Source organism: Terrapene carolina, unplaced genomic scaffold (genome assembly GCF_002925995.2).
Source record: "Terrapene carolina triunguis isolate 2854851 unplaced genomic scaffold, T_m_triunguis-2.0 Scaffold189, whole genome shotgun sequence".
In the NCBI taxonomy this organism is placed as follows: Eukaryota; Metazoa; Chordata; order Testudines; family Emydidae; genus Terrapene; species Terrapene triunguis.
In genome coordinates, this window is record NW_020664540.1 from 2,509,936 (window position 1) to 2,523,225 (window position 13,290).

At 45.9% G+C, this 13,290-nt stretch overlaps 1 protein-coding gene across 1 annotated transcript in view; it reads left to right on the forward strand.

The window, feature by feature from the left end:
* Positions 1 to 3,207: 3,207 nt before the first annotated feature.
* The window catches only part of KIF26A (kinesin family member 26A), a 131,448-nt gene continuing 121,365 nt past the window's right edge, over positions 3,208 to 13,290 (forward strand). The window contains exons 1-2 of the mRNA XM_024217175.3: positions 3,208 to 3,579; positions 3,936 to 4,202. Coding sequence (XP_024072943.2) covers positions 3,514 to 3,579; positions 3,936 to 4,202 — 333 coding nt within the window. The 5' untranslated portion in view covers positions 3,208 to 3,513. The remainder of the gene's footprint in view (positions 3,580 to 3,935; positions 4,203 to 13,290) is intronic.

The window sequence follows — 13,290 nt, forward strand, 5'->3', positions numbered from 1 at the left end:
ACCCAGCGGGGTTCTTTGCCATCGCTCAGGGAGCCGGATATTTCGAACCAAACTATGGCTTTTCAAAAATCGCCCGATCCCTCCAGCGCCACCAGGAAAAACCCCAGCCTGCTGGAGATAGGCGCTCTCTGCTTGGACTCGGACATCATCTTCGGCTTCACCAGCCACCTGCTGCGGAGGAAAGGCAAGGTAAGAGAGAGAACCGCGGCTGGGGGTTGTTGGGACAGGAAAGCGCTCGGGGTCAGGGGCAGCAGAGGGCGAGCTGGGTTTGGCCGCTATCACCGATTTCCGCCCAGTTGTAGACCGGAGCAAAAACAAACAAACAAATAAACAACAACAACAAAAAAAACTTGCTAGGGGTTAAGTGTCTCCTAGTCCCTAGGAATAAAGTTAATTCCGAAACGTGCAACGAGCCCACGTGCAGTTTCAGCACCACGAACAGTGCAGGCTGCACAATAAAAGACCAGCAATTAAATCCCGGAAAGACACCCTTCCCAGGGCTCCTCTATATCGGTCTCAATGGTAAACGCGCGGAATAAGCAAAGCCACTGATTTATCCCTTCTGAAAGGGATCCGGGCGGCTCCCTCGGATCACCTTGGGTAAAGTGTGGAACGGTTGGCTTCAGTCTACAGGAAACCTTTGAAATGGGGATGTCTTAGAAATACTTGTGTCTATCCAAGGTGTTTTTTAAAAAAAACAAACAAACACCTGATTAGTTCTAGCAGCATGACTCGGAGCACAGAACCGGAGCTGGAAGCAGGGCCCACCCCCCTTTCCCGCTGCAAGCCAGCCCAACACTGGGAGTCGAAGGAGGCTTTTGCAGCCATTACTCAGACGCATGAAATATTTAAGCAAGTTACTGAAGACCTGCAGAGCGCATTGAGTAGACACGATAAGGAGACCGGGCACATCACTCATAGTCATGCGTGTGTCTCTGTCTCCTCTGCCCCCCCAGGTTAATGCCAGGGACAAGGTACTAATGAAGCGTTCCCAACTGTGCAGTGGAGCGCTCCTGCAACAGGGCAGCTAAAGGTTCGCAAGGGCGGGCTGCTTGGGGGCCAAAGGCATTGAAGTTTGCCGATGGGCATCCCTGAGGCGATGAGTGGCCAGGTGGGCTAGTTACAGTGGAGGGTCTCAGGGCAGGATTTTTAACGGCTGCTGTAAATTAGGCCTGAAGTGTCACATTTTCCGATGTCACCAGCCTCCCCTGACTGCTGCATTGTTTGGCGTGCGCGCGCTTGTGATTTGCGCGCATAAGCTCCGCGGGGGTCCCCGCCTGCAGCACGAGGTGATGGGGGAATGGCGGTCATCAGAGGCACATGGAGGGATACTGGGCTCCCACCGGGAACAAGAGCTTTGCAGAGCTGCTTCGTGCATGTGTGAGGCAGCTGGGGCGCCGGAGCTCGCGGGGGAACTGTTGCCGCCCGAGAGAGTCTGGGGAGGTGGCGCATGGGATGAAGTGGAGCATAAGGGAGCTATCGCGCAGTTGACAGAGTTCAGAGCCATTAAGCGTGCATTTAATAGCTTTCATTACCTATTAAGTGTCTGGGATAAGTCTGCCTGGCAAAGGGAGTCTCTCTGATGAGGCGACACGCATTATAGCGGACCCTGATCATTGCTTGAGCGCCTAAAAATCCAGGTGCAGATCTTCGGGAGCTAGAGGGAGATTAAAGTTATGCGGCCAAAGGGACTTTCCATTTAAAGAGCTTTTATCTGCAGTCCGCATTTCGGGCTGTGGATCTTCACTCACGTGTGTCCAAAGGTGAGCTGCAAGAGGCGCAGCGCGTTATTATTATAACCCATACAGTGTCAAACACAAATCGCGTGAGTGTAATGCTGGTACATACCGTTGTCCTGTATTTAATGGGGATTATGTGTGCGCGGAGGGGAACCCAAAGTTTCCAACCTGCCTGCCCAAAGTCAAATGCATACATGCGAGGCAGTCTAGCGGCTCTGCAATGAGGCGTAATAAAGAAGCCACGTGTGGCTGTGTGTTTCCGGAGTGAACCCCCCACCGCCCCTTCTGAGTGGGTCTGGGGATCGCAGAGTGAGAGCGTGTCGACTGAATTCGCGGGGGACCTGTGCAAGCACATGGCCAAGTCTCTGCCACCAAAGTGCGGAGTGGCACGGGACCAGCAGATGGCGCTCCAATCACAGGGACCGCTCTTAGCCTGCAACCAGAGGCAGGTCTCAGACACATAAATGGCCAAGACCCAAGCCACGGAACTACCCTGCCTGCGAGGGTGAACTGTGAAGCCACTGCCCGTCACACTCTTGCAGGTGTAAAACGCATCCAGCTCCTCTCCGCGGGTCAGAACCGAACGGGCCGGACCTTTGTTGTCTAGCTGGGGGTGGGGGCGGGGCGTAGCAATCAGGGGCAAGGAATGGTTTCACACATCTGTCTGCCTGCAACACAAGTGCTAAGGACAGGAGGCGGAACGGCAGCCAGAGAGACAATTAGCGGAGGAACGGGGATTTCTCCACCTGTCGGGTCAATTGTCACATGCACATTCCCAAAGAGCTGATGGGAATGGGCGGAGCAGTACACAGACTCCAGCGTGTGTGTGTGTGTCAGGGGGCGAGAGCGCAGAGAGTCACCCGACCCGTGCAAGGTGTGTGAGGCTCTCAAACGCCACCCAAGCAAACGTGGCTGCAGCCGGGCACCGAGCTGCATCTGGAGAGATTCCTAGAGAGAGCGAGCGAGCTCTCCAGGCACATGTAATAAAACAAACGGTGAGAGTAACTCAAAGGACGAGCGGTGCCTCCTTTCTTGCTAATTTGAAGTGCAGAGCCCAGGGTTCAATCCCATTTCCTTCGCAGACACCCTTCCCTGCCCTCCCATGATGTAGTAGTTTAAAAGCCTGATCCTGAGACTTGTTTGGAAAGTTTGTCTCGGGCTGCCCCATGCAAACTACTAACAAGCAACCCCCTTGTCACTGTCCAGGAACCTCTGGGTTTTTATTTGAAGGGGTTCGCGTGGCAGGCACCCCACTAACGCTCCTGAGGGTTTGGAGCCGAACGGAGCTTTGCAGCGTCAATGTGGGAAAGAAACGCTCAAACTCTAGCGGCTCCCACCTCGTTCACCCCACCCCACGCGGAGCCCCTCCTCCCCTCGGAGCAGTTTTTCCCAACGCGCTCCAGTGCGCTCGGTCCCTTTCTGCACCGAGGTGGGGAGCTCACTCCTCCTCCGCCTTCTCCTCCGCCCGCTGCCTCAGTCCGGGGCTTCTCTCGCGAACTCGCAACCCAAAGTTTACTCCTTTGAGTTCCAACAACATGGGAGGAAATATTACGTAGCTCCAGGCTGCCGCCCGCCGCCGCAGCAGCAGCCGCCCTTGCAAGTGGAAACCAAGGAGCCGGACTTTGCAGCCCCCGGTCCCTGGACTTGGCAATGGGCAGGAAGGTCTTTCAGGACAGCTCGGGACTGCTTAGCCCAGTGTAGCTGCAAACAGCTGGGATCTGGGCGCGCGGGTGGGTCAGGGTCCAGGTGACAAAAACCTGCCTGGCCCGGAACCATGATCCGGGCTGCAGAGAACCCAGCTGGGAGAAGGTGTCTGGGCTTTGAACACCGGGCTGCGGGGGTAAGTTGGGGCGGAACTTTTCAGGGAAGGTCAATGGAGCCTGGTGCAGAGCGCGGGAGGTTTCACCCCTGCCCTCCGCGCGGGGATCCCCCGGGTGCTTGGAGTTTGTTGCTAGTTGGCCGCGCGCTTGGGAGGCACGAGGGAACTTTGCACTGGAGGCTGTGCGAGCAGCGTGCGTGGGAACCGGTCAGTGCACCGGGCCGAGGGTTGCAGAGCTGGCTTTTTGCACCGGTCCGGCCCGGGGGCTGCTCTTTGCAGGGTTCCCTCCCAGGCGCAGGGGCCCGTCTTTGCAGGCTGCCCCGGTTAACGCGAGCTGCTGGCTCCTTGCACTGTCCTGAGTCCTTCTCTCTTTGCAGGTCGCGGAGGGAAGCTCTGGGCGAGAGCCGGCCCCGCTCTCTCTGGAGCTCGCCCCTAGGAAGAGGCTGCCGCCTGCCGCCGATGAGGACCGTTGCGGCAGCCGCCCCCCTCCGGAGGGAGCTGGGGCCGTCTCGCTGGCCGAGCTGGGGCACTTCGAGAGAGCCGGGAAAGGAGGGTGGTGCAAGAACTGCCAGGTCAAACTGGGCGAACTCAAGAAGCAAGCCGTGAAACTGGCCGCCAGCAGCAGCCCAGCTAACTCCCTGCCGGTAAGCCAGGCCCTTGCCCGGGCACAGACTCACGCGGAATGGGGTTGCGCAATCACATCTGGAGCACACAGCTGGAGAGCTATGGAGCCCATACCTAGAGTTCTACACTGTGCCCACCCAGTACCTGGCTACAGCTAGATCTTTGCACACTACACAAATCTGCGTGACGAGGGCTATCTAACCCGTAGCGTGTGTAGAGCCGTTCACCTAAGGTGCCTGGTACCTGTCTAGAGTTCAGCATCTGGACCTCAGTGCTACTGCTACCTAGCTTTCTGCATAGTACTTTTCTGTGTCTCTGGGCTGTTTTAGAGAGCTAGAGCTCTGCATAGTAAATACCTGTGTCTATACATAGTGCAAGCTTAGATCTTCGCATAGTGTTGATCCAGAGCTGCAAGGGGAGCAGAGGGGGCAAAAAAACCTAGGTAGTTTTAAGACTGAGCTTGATAAGTATATGGAAAGGATGGTATGGTGGGACTGCTTTACAGTAGCATGTGGCCCATCTGCGACTGCTAGTGGCAAATATTCTTAACAGCTGCAGATGAGACACTAGATGGGGAAGGCTCTGAGTTACTACAATGAATTATTTCCCAGGTGTCAGGCTGGTGGGTCTAATATATTTAGGGTCAGGAAGGAATTTCCGCCCAGGTCAGATTGGCAGAGAGACCTTGCGGGTTTTCACCTTCCTCTGCAGCGTGGGGCACTGGTCACTTGCTGATTTATACTAGAGTAAATGGTGGATTCTCTGTAACTTGAAGTCTATACATCATGATTTGAGGACTTCAGTAACTCAGCCGGAGGTAATGGGTCTATTACAGAAGTGTGTGTGCGGGGGAGGAGGTTCTGTGGTCTGCAATGTTCAGGAGGTCAGACTAGTTGATCATGATGTTCCCTTCTGGCCTCAAAGTCTATGAGTCTATGAGTACAGCTCTAGGGCTCTGTATAGCATATATCTAGATCACTCTACCTCTGTGTTTCCAACTATTTTGCATTTGAGTTGATTCTAAAATGGGTGATTTCAGTACTAAAAATGGTTAAAAATATTTCAAGGACTTTAGATTTCAAGCCCTTCTCAAGCAAAATGAAACTGCAGCCATTGCAAACTCACGCAGTACATACATATAACTGATTGCCAACATTACTTTTTGCTGACAGTGTGAGCTGAAGAGTAGATTAAACATTGTGTGGAGTGCAGTCCGGAACACACACTGTGTCAGAGATCAAAGTCAATCCAGACTGTGCAGTCTTTCCTCACACGAAGAGCATGAAGTGCCAAAAGTGCCCTTTGTCAAACTTGGTAGAAGTTGGTGTAAGTGTCTTGTGACTCAGATCCCCAGTCACATAGTTCTGGAGATAGTCTGAGCTGAAACGGCAACTGTGCTTTACAGGACATTAATTTGTTCTATTGCAAGATCACTAACAATTGGCAGTAGCACTAAAGTGGCACTAACAATTGCTCATTTCATACAGGCCATAAAATGCTACTGAACGTTAAACTGTGATGTCCCCGATGTGCCTACATATTTCATTCACATAATTTGGAAAGAAAGTTTATGAAGGATGGTTTTGCTGGGCCCTAAATGTCTGGATGCTTGAATACACATCTCTGCTTGGTGGGTTGACTCCTGTTCTTAATCTCACAAGGCCAAATCTTGGTCACATCATATTCTCATGCATTTATGCCTTCTACTAGACATTGATGAATATCTGATAATGAATGAGTATAATGCATGAGTGTTCTGGAGCTTTCATTTGCCATATGCATTGCTTTACCTATAGGTAGTGTGTTTATCTGCACAGTCTTCTTCTTTCTGTGTGTATATGATATGCATATTAGTTGCATTATATTATTAATATGTTCTTCTAGCACAAGTATTTGAAACATTACTTTTAAAAGCCATTATAGGTAAAAAGCACATACAATCGTGACTAGACACATTAACAGATCACAAAGATTAGGTAGTGGGACAACATAGAACAGAAGACCCTAGTAATTCATTTACAAGGCAGACAAAATGTGTATTACATTTTTAATAGCTTTGGAATAACATTGTTTTCCAAACAATGCTTATCTGGATGTTTGCAAGAAGGGGGGGGAGGTCTGCAGAGGAAGCCAAACCCTCTTGACCTTCATTTTCATTCAAAGAGTTCCTGTATGATCTACAGAATTCCCATTGAATCTAAATATAGTTTTGTTTGGAGGTGCATTGTACTGTAGTGTCAGAATGCAAAGCTCAGATTATAGTATTTTAGGGCTTGATCCAAAGCCCTGTGAAATCAATAGGAGTCTTTAGATTGACTTCAGTGGGCTTTGGATCAAGTCCTTATTTCTTTAGTGTAAAATGTCATGTACTTTTATCTCAACTGAAGGCAAAACTATTGGACCTCCTGTTGTCTGGATCCCCATGAATGGTGAATAGAAGTTTAATTTCCTGTTGTTAAGTGTATGTGATATACTGGCTTTAAAAGAAGCATACAATGCCTGAATTCTTATTATTCTTATAGGAGTTTCTGCCTTTATTGGAAAGTAATAGCGTCCTATATTTAGATGGAAAAGTACATGGATCTTTGTCATGGGAAAAAATACATATGCTGGAAAGTCAATGGGTCTTGCCCAGGTGTTCAGGTGAAGAGACCTTCTCCAAAGGTCTGTTTGTGTGGTCTCATTTGCGTAAGTCTCCAGGGAACCTTCCTGATAAGCACTTGATGATGGGTAAATTAATCCCCCTTTTCTTCAGGGTTCAAAGCATGCACAGAAAAGTAATAACTTAATAGCTGTCACAGTGTTAAAACCTTGACAAACTTGTTCTTAGAATAATAGATACGAAGAGTGGTTAGTTTATTGAGTAGCGTATGATAATCTCAAAGAGCTGAAGCTGTAGTGTTTCAGGATATTTAATGATTGAAACTGTATTTTCAAATGCCCACAATACATTTAGTTCAGCAAATAAACTACTTAGTACAGAGGAAGACAACACAATCAACAGCTAGCATCCCTATTAACTTACTGCACACCAGTGCACTTTGAAGGCAACAGGAGATAATGGTCAATGGTCCCGATCCTCAGCTGGTGTAATCTGGCATTACTCTGAAGTTGGTGGAGCTATGTTGATTTACAGAAGTTGAGGATCTGAACCAGTGTGTTGGCAGGTTGAGCATTTTATAATGTTTGTGCTAGAAAGGCAGCTTTTATTTTGCTTTCTTGTTTAATTACATAACAAGACATTTGAAAAAGCAGCTTCTCTTCCGGGCAGTGGCAAGTCCATAAATTGAAAATAAAGCTAGAACTAATGACAAGGAACTAACATACTATGGGATGAGTGAACACAAGAAGGCTACTTCTTTGAACTTGCTATGTGCTAAAAGGATTTGTGGCCTTTGCCACGATAATTAAGGAATCTTTCAGCACAGATTCAGAAAGGTCTCTACACCTGGAACACAGGCTCTTTGGGAAGGTGGGTGGGTGGTTTATAGATTAAAGAAGGACATAATTATTGATGAAAGAGGGAAGTTGCATTCTCATACATGGTGCAGCTGATAAGGCTTGAATTCAAATTAGAGTAAAAAGTCAAAATATTGTTTGCTGTCCAAAGGATGAGTTTCTGTAACCTGTCTTAAAGGATAATAATTGCTTGAGAATAGTATGATTAATTTAACTTTTGTGCTGCTGCCCTTTGAGTAAAAGGTAACTTAAAATGAGGTTTCAGTGCTAGAGTGATATGCAGTGACAACTGGTACACATTTGTTGTGTTATCTTTTTTAAGTCCACTGACCATATATGGATAGCTAATAAGAAAGATATGAATCTTAGCCTAGGTTAAAACTCCAGAACCAAGTTCTTAAACAAGAAATTTACTACACTCTACACTATCAATTCCCTTCTTTTTCTATTGTCTTTTCTGTTTGTTGTCCCAATGATCCCTGAAAATGAATTAAGACGTAGTTTCAATCAAGCATGTGTAGAAGCAAGCAAAGTTTAATGTGGAAGTATCACAGATTAGCATTAAATATTGCAGTATCAGTGTCAGTTTAATGGGCCATGTACTGATTCTGTGTAAAAAAATAAAATAAAAAAGAAAGAGTCTTGGTTTATCTCTAATAAAAAGTTTTGTATTTGTCTGGCAGACTGGATGCCTCAGGGAATTGGTAATAGGATACAGAGTCTTTCACTAATGGGGTTCTGGTTTGAATTCAGACCAGGTTGGTAGAGACTGAAAGTTGTTATAATTTGACAGCTGTTTGATGACCTATAGGAAAATACTTGGTGGTCACAGTCTCATTCCCATTTGGCAGCTATCCTCATCACAAAACCACAGCACAACAATTAGCACTAATTGGCATAGTTGTTGGCAGTCACACAAGAGAGGCCAAGGATTGAATGGGCATGTAGATTTAAATAATAATAATAATGCTTAGTGTTTAAGATCTTCACAGCACTTGACAAATGTTAATTAATTAAGCCATTCAATGCCCCTGTGAGGTAAGTAAGTCTCATTTCTAAAGAGATGTCAAAGCAGCATATGGACCTCAGAAAGGAGGGAAACAGGCAGAGAGGTTAGTGTTGGCCTACACACAAAAATTATACCTCTTTACTTATACTGGTATAGTTAAAGTAGTACAGTGCCCAAGTGTAGATGCAGCTGTATAGGTGTAAAGGTGTTTTATACTGGTATAGCCATTCCTATATGGGAAGGGGGATAAGCTATACTGGGTTAAGACACCATTATGCCAGTGTAACTACGTCCACAATAGGGACATAGTTATACTGGTATAGTTAACTCTCAGTAAAAAATCACTTCCCTAGCCCAAATAGTTATATCGGTACGAACTATGTGTTTAGACCAAGCTTAAGTGAGGCCAAGAGCACAGGAAGTGCCAGTTTCAGAGCTGGGATTGAAACTGAGGCATTCTTAGCTCTTTTAGTGGTAAGAGTGAGTCACTGGAGGGAGCTGAGTACCAGCTTCTTGTATTCAGCCTGCCCTTCTGAAGAGGTGGGCTAGCTATATGTTGCACAAGTTACAGTCTCTGAGTGGCCATGACTGTTCTCTCTAGAGGAGGGAAATATAGTAGTCTAGTATTGAGTTGATGAACATTTGTATCGTGGTTGGTAGGTCCTTGTCTGAAAAGAAAGGCTATAGTCTCCTTCCTGACAAGCAGAAGGTGAAGCACATTGTCCTGATTACTGTTGATATCTGGTTATCAAGGAATGGTGATGAAACTAAAAATACTCCAAGGCCTCACACCAATTCAGCAAACAGAAGGAGATCCCTTCCACAGAGAGTGTTGTCAGGGTCTTGGCTAGCTCCTCAAAGTTTGTTTTCCTCTTCCTACTAGTAACTCTTTGCTCTTGCCTGGACTGAGCTCCAGCCAGCTGTTTTTCATCCAAGTGATTATTTCGTGTAGGTATTGTGACACCTTTGTGATAGCATTAGTCACAGAGATGAAGAATAGAGTGTCATCAGCATATTGGTGACACTAGATCCTGGGGCATCACATGACCTTTCCCAGGGGTTTCAGATGTATGGTAAAAAAATAGGGTACAGGTTTGAAACTTGGGGGCTCAGTATGTGAGGGTGTTTGATGACCAGTTGCCCATCATCACTTTGGGTGCTATCAGAGCATGGTCACAACCACTTATTCAGTCAGTTCGTCAGGGACAGGAAGCATGGAGATGGGGTAGTCATTTGTGAGATTGCTGGCTTCTAGTGTTAGTTTCTGAAATATTGGTTGGACTATCGCATGCTTCAGGGATGTAGGCTAATAGTCTTCTCTGAAGAAGGTTTAAAGGAAGTCATCAGTAGTGGATCTAGTTGAGCTTCCTTGGATTTCACTCATACAGTTGTGCTTATCTGGATAAGCAAGGATCCAATTAACATGTGAATGTCCCTCACAACTTCTAGTACCTCTGAGTGTGTAAGAGATCTGAACTTACTAAGGAGGGTGAGGTAGCCCTTGCCCTCTGTTGCGAGTTGGCTTTCTTTCCCTCCATATTCAGTTAATCTTTTGAGCTCTTTAGAATGTGGGTCAGTTGGGTCTGGAATTTGGTGAAGTCAGCTGATTATTTGGAATGACTTACTAGGCCTTGACTAACCTGTGATTCATCTTTATTTTGCTGTGAGACTATTTTAACCCCGCAAACTGGCCCCGCTTTAATGGGTTGACACACATTGGAGGAATGGTATGGGGGAAGCTTGTGCTAACACTCTGTACTTACCCGGCGGAGAATAGGGGACTCCAGTTTTGATGTTCCAGTTTTCAGTGCCTTTTGTGAGCACTACATTCCCTTTAAAATGTTTCATATTTAACATTTCAAAAGATGCCTCAGTGTAGAAGGTGCATCTTTGTTAGTAAATATGAGCTACAGGGCATTTTTTTTGATGCATCTTTAATATTTAATTTCTGCAACACGGAATCTTGCATAGACATGGCTGTCGAGCGCTTCAGGCTATGAGATCAGATGTGGTTTTCAGGTACACGTGGAGCCTAATAAAGGGGATAGTGACAGTGTCAGATCAAATGTACTGAAATGAGCAACCAGGTAAGCTATTGTGTCCTCAGCCCTGCAATAGTCCCCATGCTGTATAAAAGGCTATGAAAGCTCATGGGACTGAAGCAGGGTTGTAATCAGCTTGCCTAAAACATTTTGGATTGTCAGGCATGCCCTTTTAAAACACAGGTGAGCAGGATTATCATGCAGCACTGATGCCTGAGGCAATTGGTCTTCTCACAGCGGGATCTGAAATGGGGGAAGTTATGATTCCACAATTAGCTCCTGAGACTGCAGCCTCCTGGGCTGGTTGAGGGTAATTAGTATTGCTCTTGCTCTTTCTCTATCTAATTTCTTCAACACCCTGGTCTATTAGACAGAAAGGGAGGAAACACATAAACCAGTTAAAAATTGAAGGGGGTGTGAAAGAGCATCTGCTCCTAACATCTGAGGTTACTTTGAACCTGTTGAAATATGTAGTATTGTTTTTGCCAAGAGTTCCACCTACGTGATCCCAACCAACTTCTGACATGTTAATAGCAAGACTGTGGGAGGCAGTGCTCATCTCTCCTGCTGCTGCAGATTGTGACTGATTCTCTTGACTTGACAGTTCAAGCCTCTTGGAATGTGGGCTGATAAAATCACCAAGAGATTTTTCTCTATCCAGAGCAGGGCCCTCCCCACTTCTTTCTTCATACTCTGGATACATGGACGTCCAACCCCATGGAAATGGCATTGTCTGAGTCCAATTCACTCTACCTACTGAGAACACACTGAAACCGGGGTGGGCAAGCTTAAACTGGCTGCTGTTGAACAGTTTTTTCCTATGTAGAGACCAGTATTTTACACCATCCCTTCTAGAAGGAAGAAACTTTCTACCTGGTTTTGTATACATTTCCTGCATGGAATAGTATTTTAGAAAGGCGCTATTGTCCTTCTTTGAACTAAATTACCTTCATGAGCTAGATCTGGTTGGATGTTACTCAGGTTAAGAGTGAGGGAGATCTGTGTAATTAAGGTTACTGGGCTCTCTTTTTTTAGTATAGGTGAAAATCTGTGGAACCCAACTTATCATAAATACTATCCCCATCCTCTGACCTGGAATCCCTAGTCCTAGAAGGAGTATTTCCCTACTTACATTGCCAATGTAGTCAAGTAAAGAATGTACTGATCAGAAACTTGAGTTCTGTTCCTGCCTCTGCCACACTCTGTCATCTTTGGGAAGTCACTTAGGCCAGAGTTTTCGTATGTGTCTGCTAATTTTGTATGTCTGTTTTTGGGTGCCCAAGGTGAGAAAACTAGGACTTTATTTTCAGAGCTTCTAAGCATCCACAGCTCCCACTGAGTTCAAATGAAGGAAGAATGGTCTATGGTTAAGGCACAGGACTGTGACTCAAGAGATCTGGCTTTAATTCTCAGATCTACCACAGATTTCCTGTGTGAACTTGGGCAAGTCATTTAATCTCTCTGTGCTTCCATTTCCAATCTGTAAAATGGGGACAGTAGTCTCTTTTCCTTCCCTTTGTCTGAATGGTCTTTGGGGCAGAAATTGTCTCTTACTATTTTTTTCTTCAGTGCTTAGCACAAGGGGGTCTGATATTAGTTGGGGTATCTAGGTGTATTGTAATACAAATAGTAACTAGTAATTAATAATAAAAACTGGCACTGATGCTGACAGTCAGATGCTGCAATAGGGAATTTGTAACTTGCAACTGGGTTTCCAAGTCTTGTAGTTTTAAACTGGGGGTGAGGGTGGGGGCTGTCTAGGTGGGGTCACTGGTTGCAAGCAGGTCACTATCATTTGAAGAAAAAAAATGCTTTAGGAGCCAGAAACAAAGCCAGGAACCTTAGGAAATAATCCATTAGAATTGTAAAGAAGAGTTTGTCCTAAAATAGCTCTGGAACTTGACAGCTAACTAGCAGGGACATGGCGAATCTGTGGAACAGGAAGTATGGGGTGGTGCAGAGTGTGTCAGGGCCAGCTGGAGCGTGTTTAGGGAACAGATAAGAGCTCAGAAGAATGAGAATGGATTAGAGCTTTAATGATGACACGGTAGCACCTAGAAGATGCTTATCTGCATATTGCAGTGGGCTCTTACTGTTGTATCGTTAGACTACTGTATTGATGAACTACGGTGGTTCCTTGCCAGAACTATTGTACTGTTGTACTCATCCAGTAGCAAAGTGATGCTGTTATGGAAATGTACTAAAAATGGGTTACCTTGTTTTTTCTTCATAAAAATGTATTATTAAAAACATGAAAAGAGGAAAATGTTTGTAGAGATGCACAAAATATTGTTTTCAAATGAATATTCCCAGCAAGGGGTGTATGTAACTTTGCATAATAACTGATTTTTCTTCTGAGTAAATTAAAATGAATATAAACTTTTGGTGTAAATGTTATTTTAAAAGATGCTCTGGGTTATGCAGTAGCATAAGTGGCATATTCTGTATTGCAGGGGGGTTGCGTTTGAAGGTATACTGCATGCTTCTATTGAATAGCACACACCTCAAACTTGTGTAACTTTATGGCTCATACTTAATTATTGTTGACTGAAGACTATAAAATTTTGGATACCATCCTTTCTTCAAAACACATCTCCA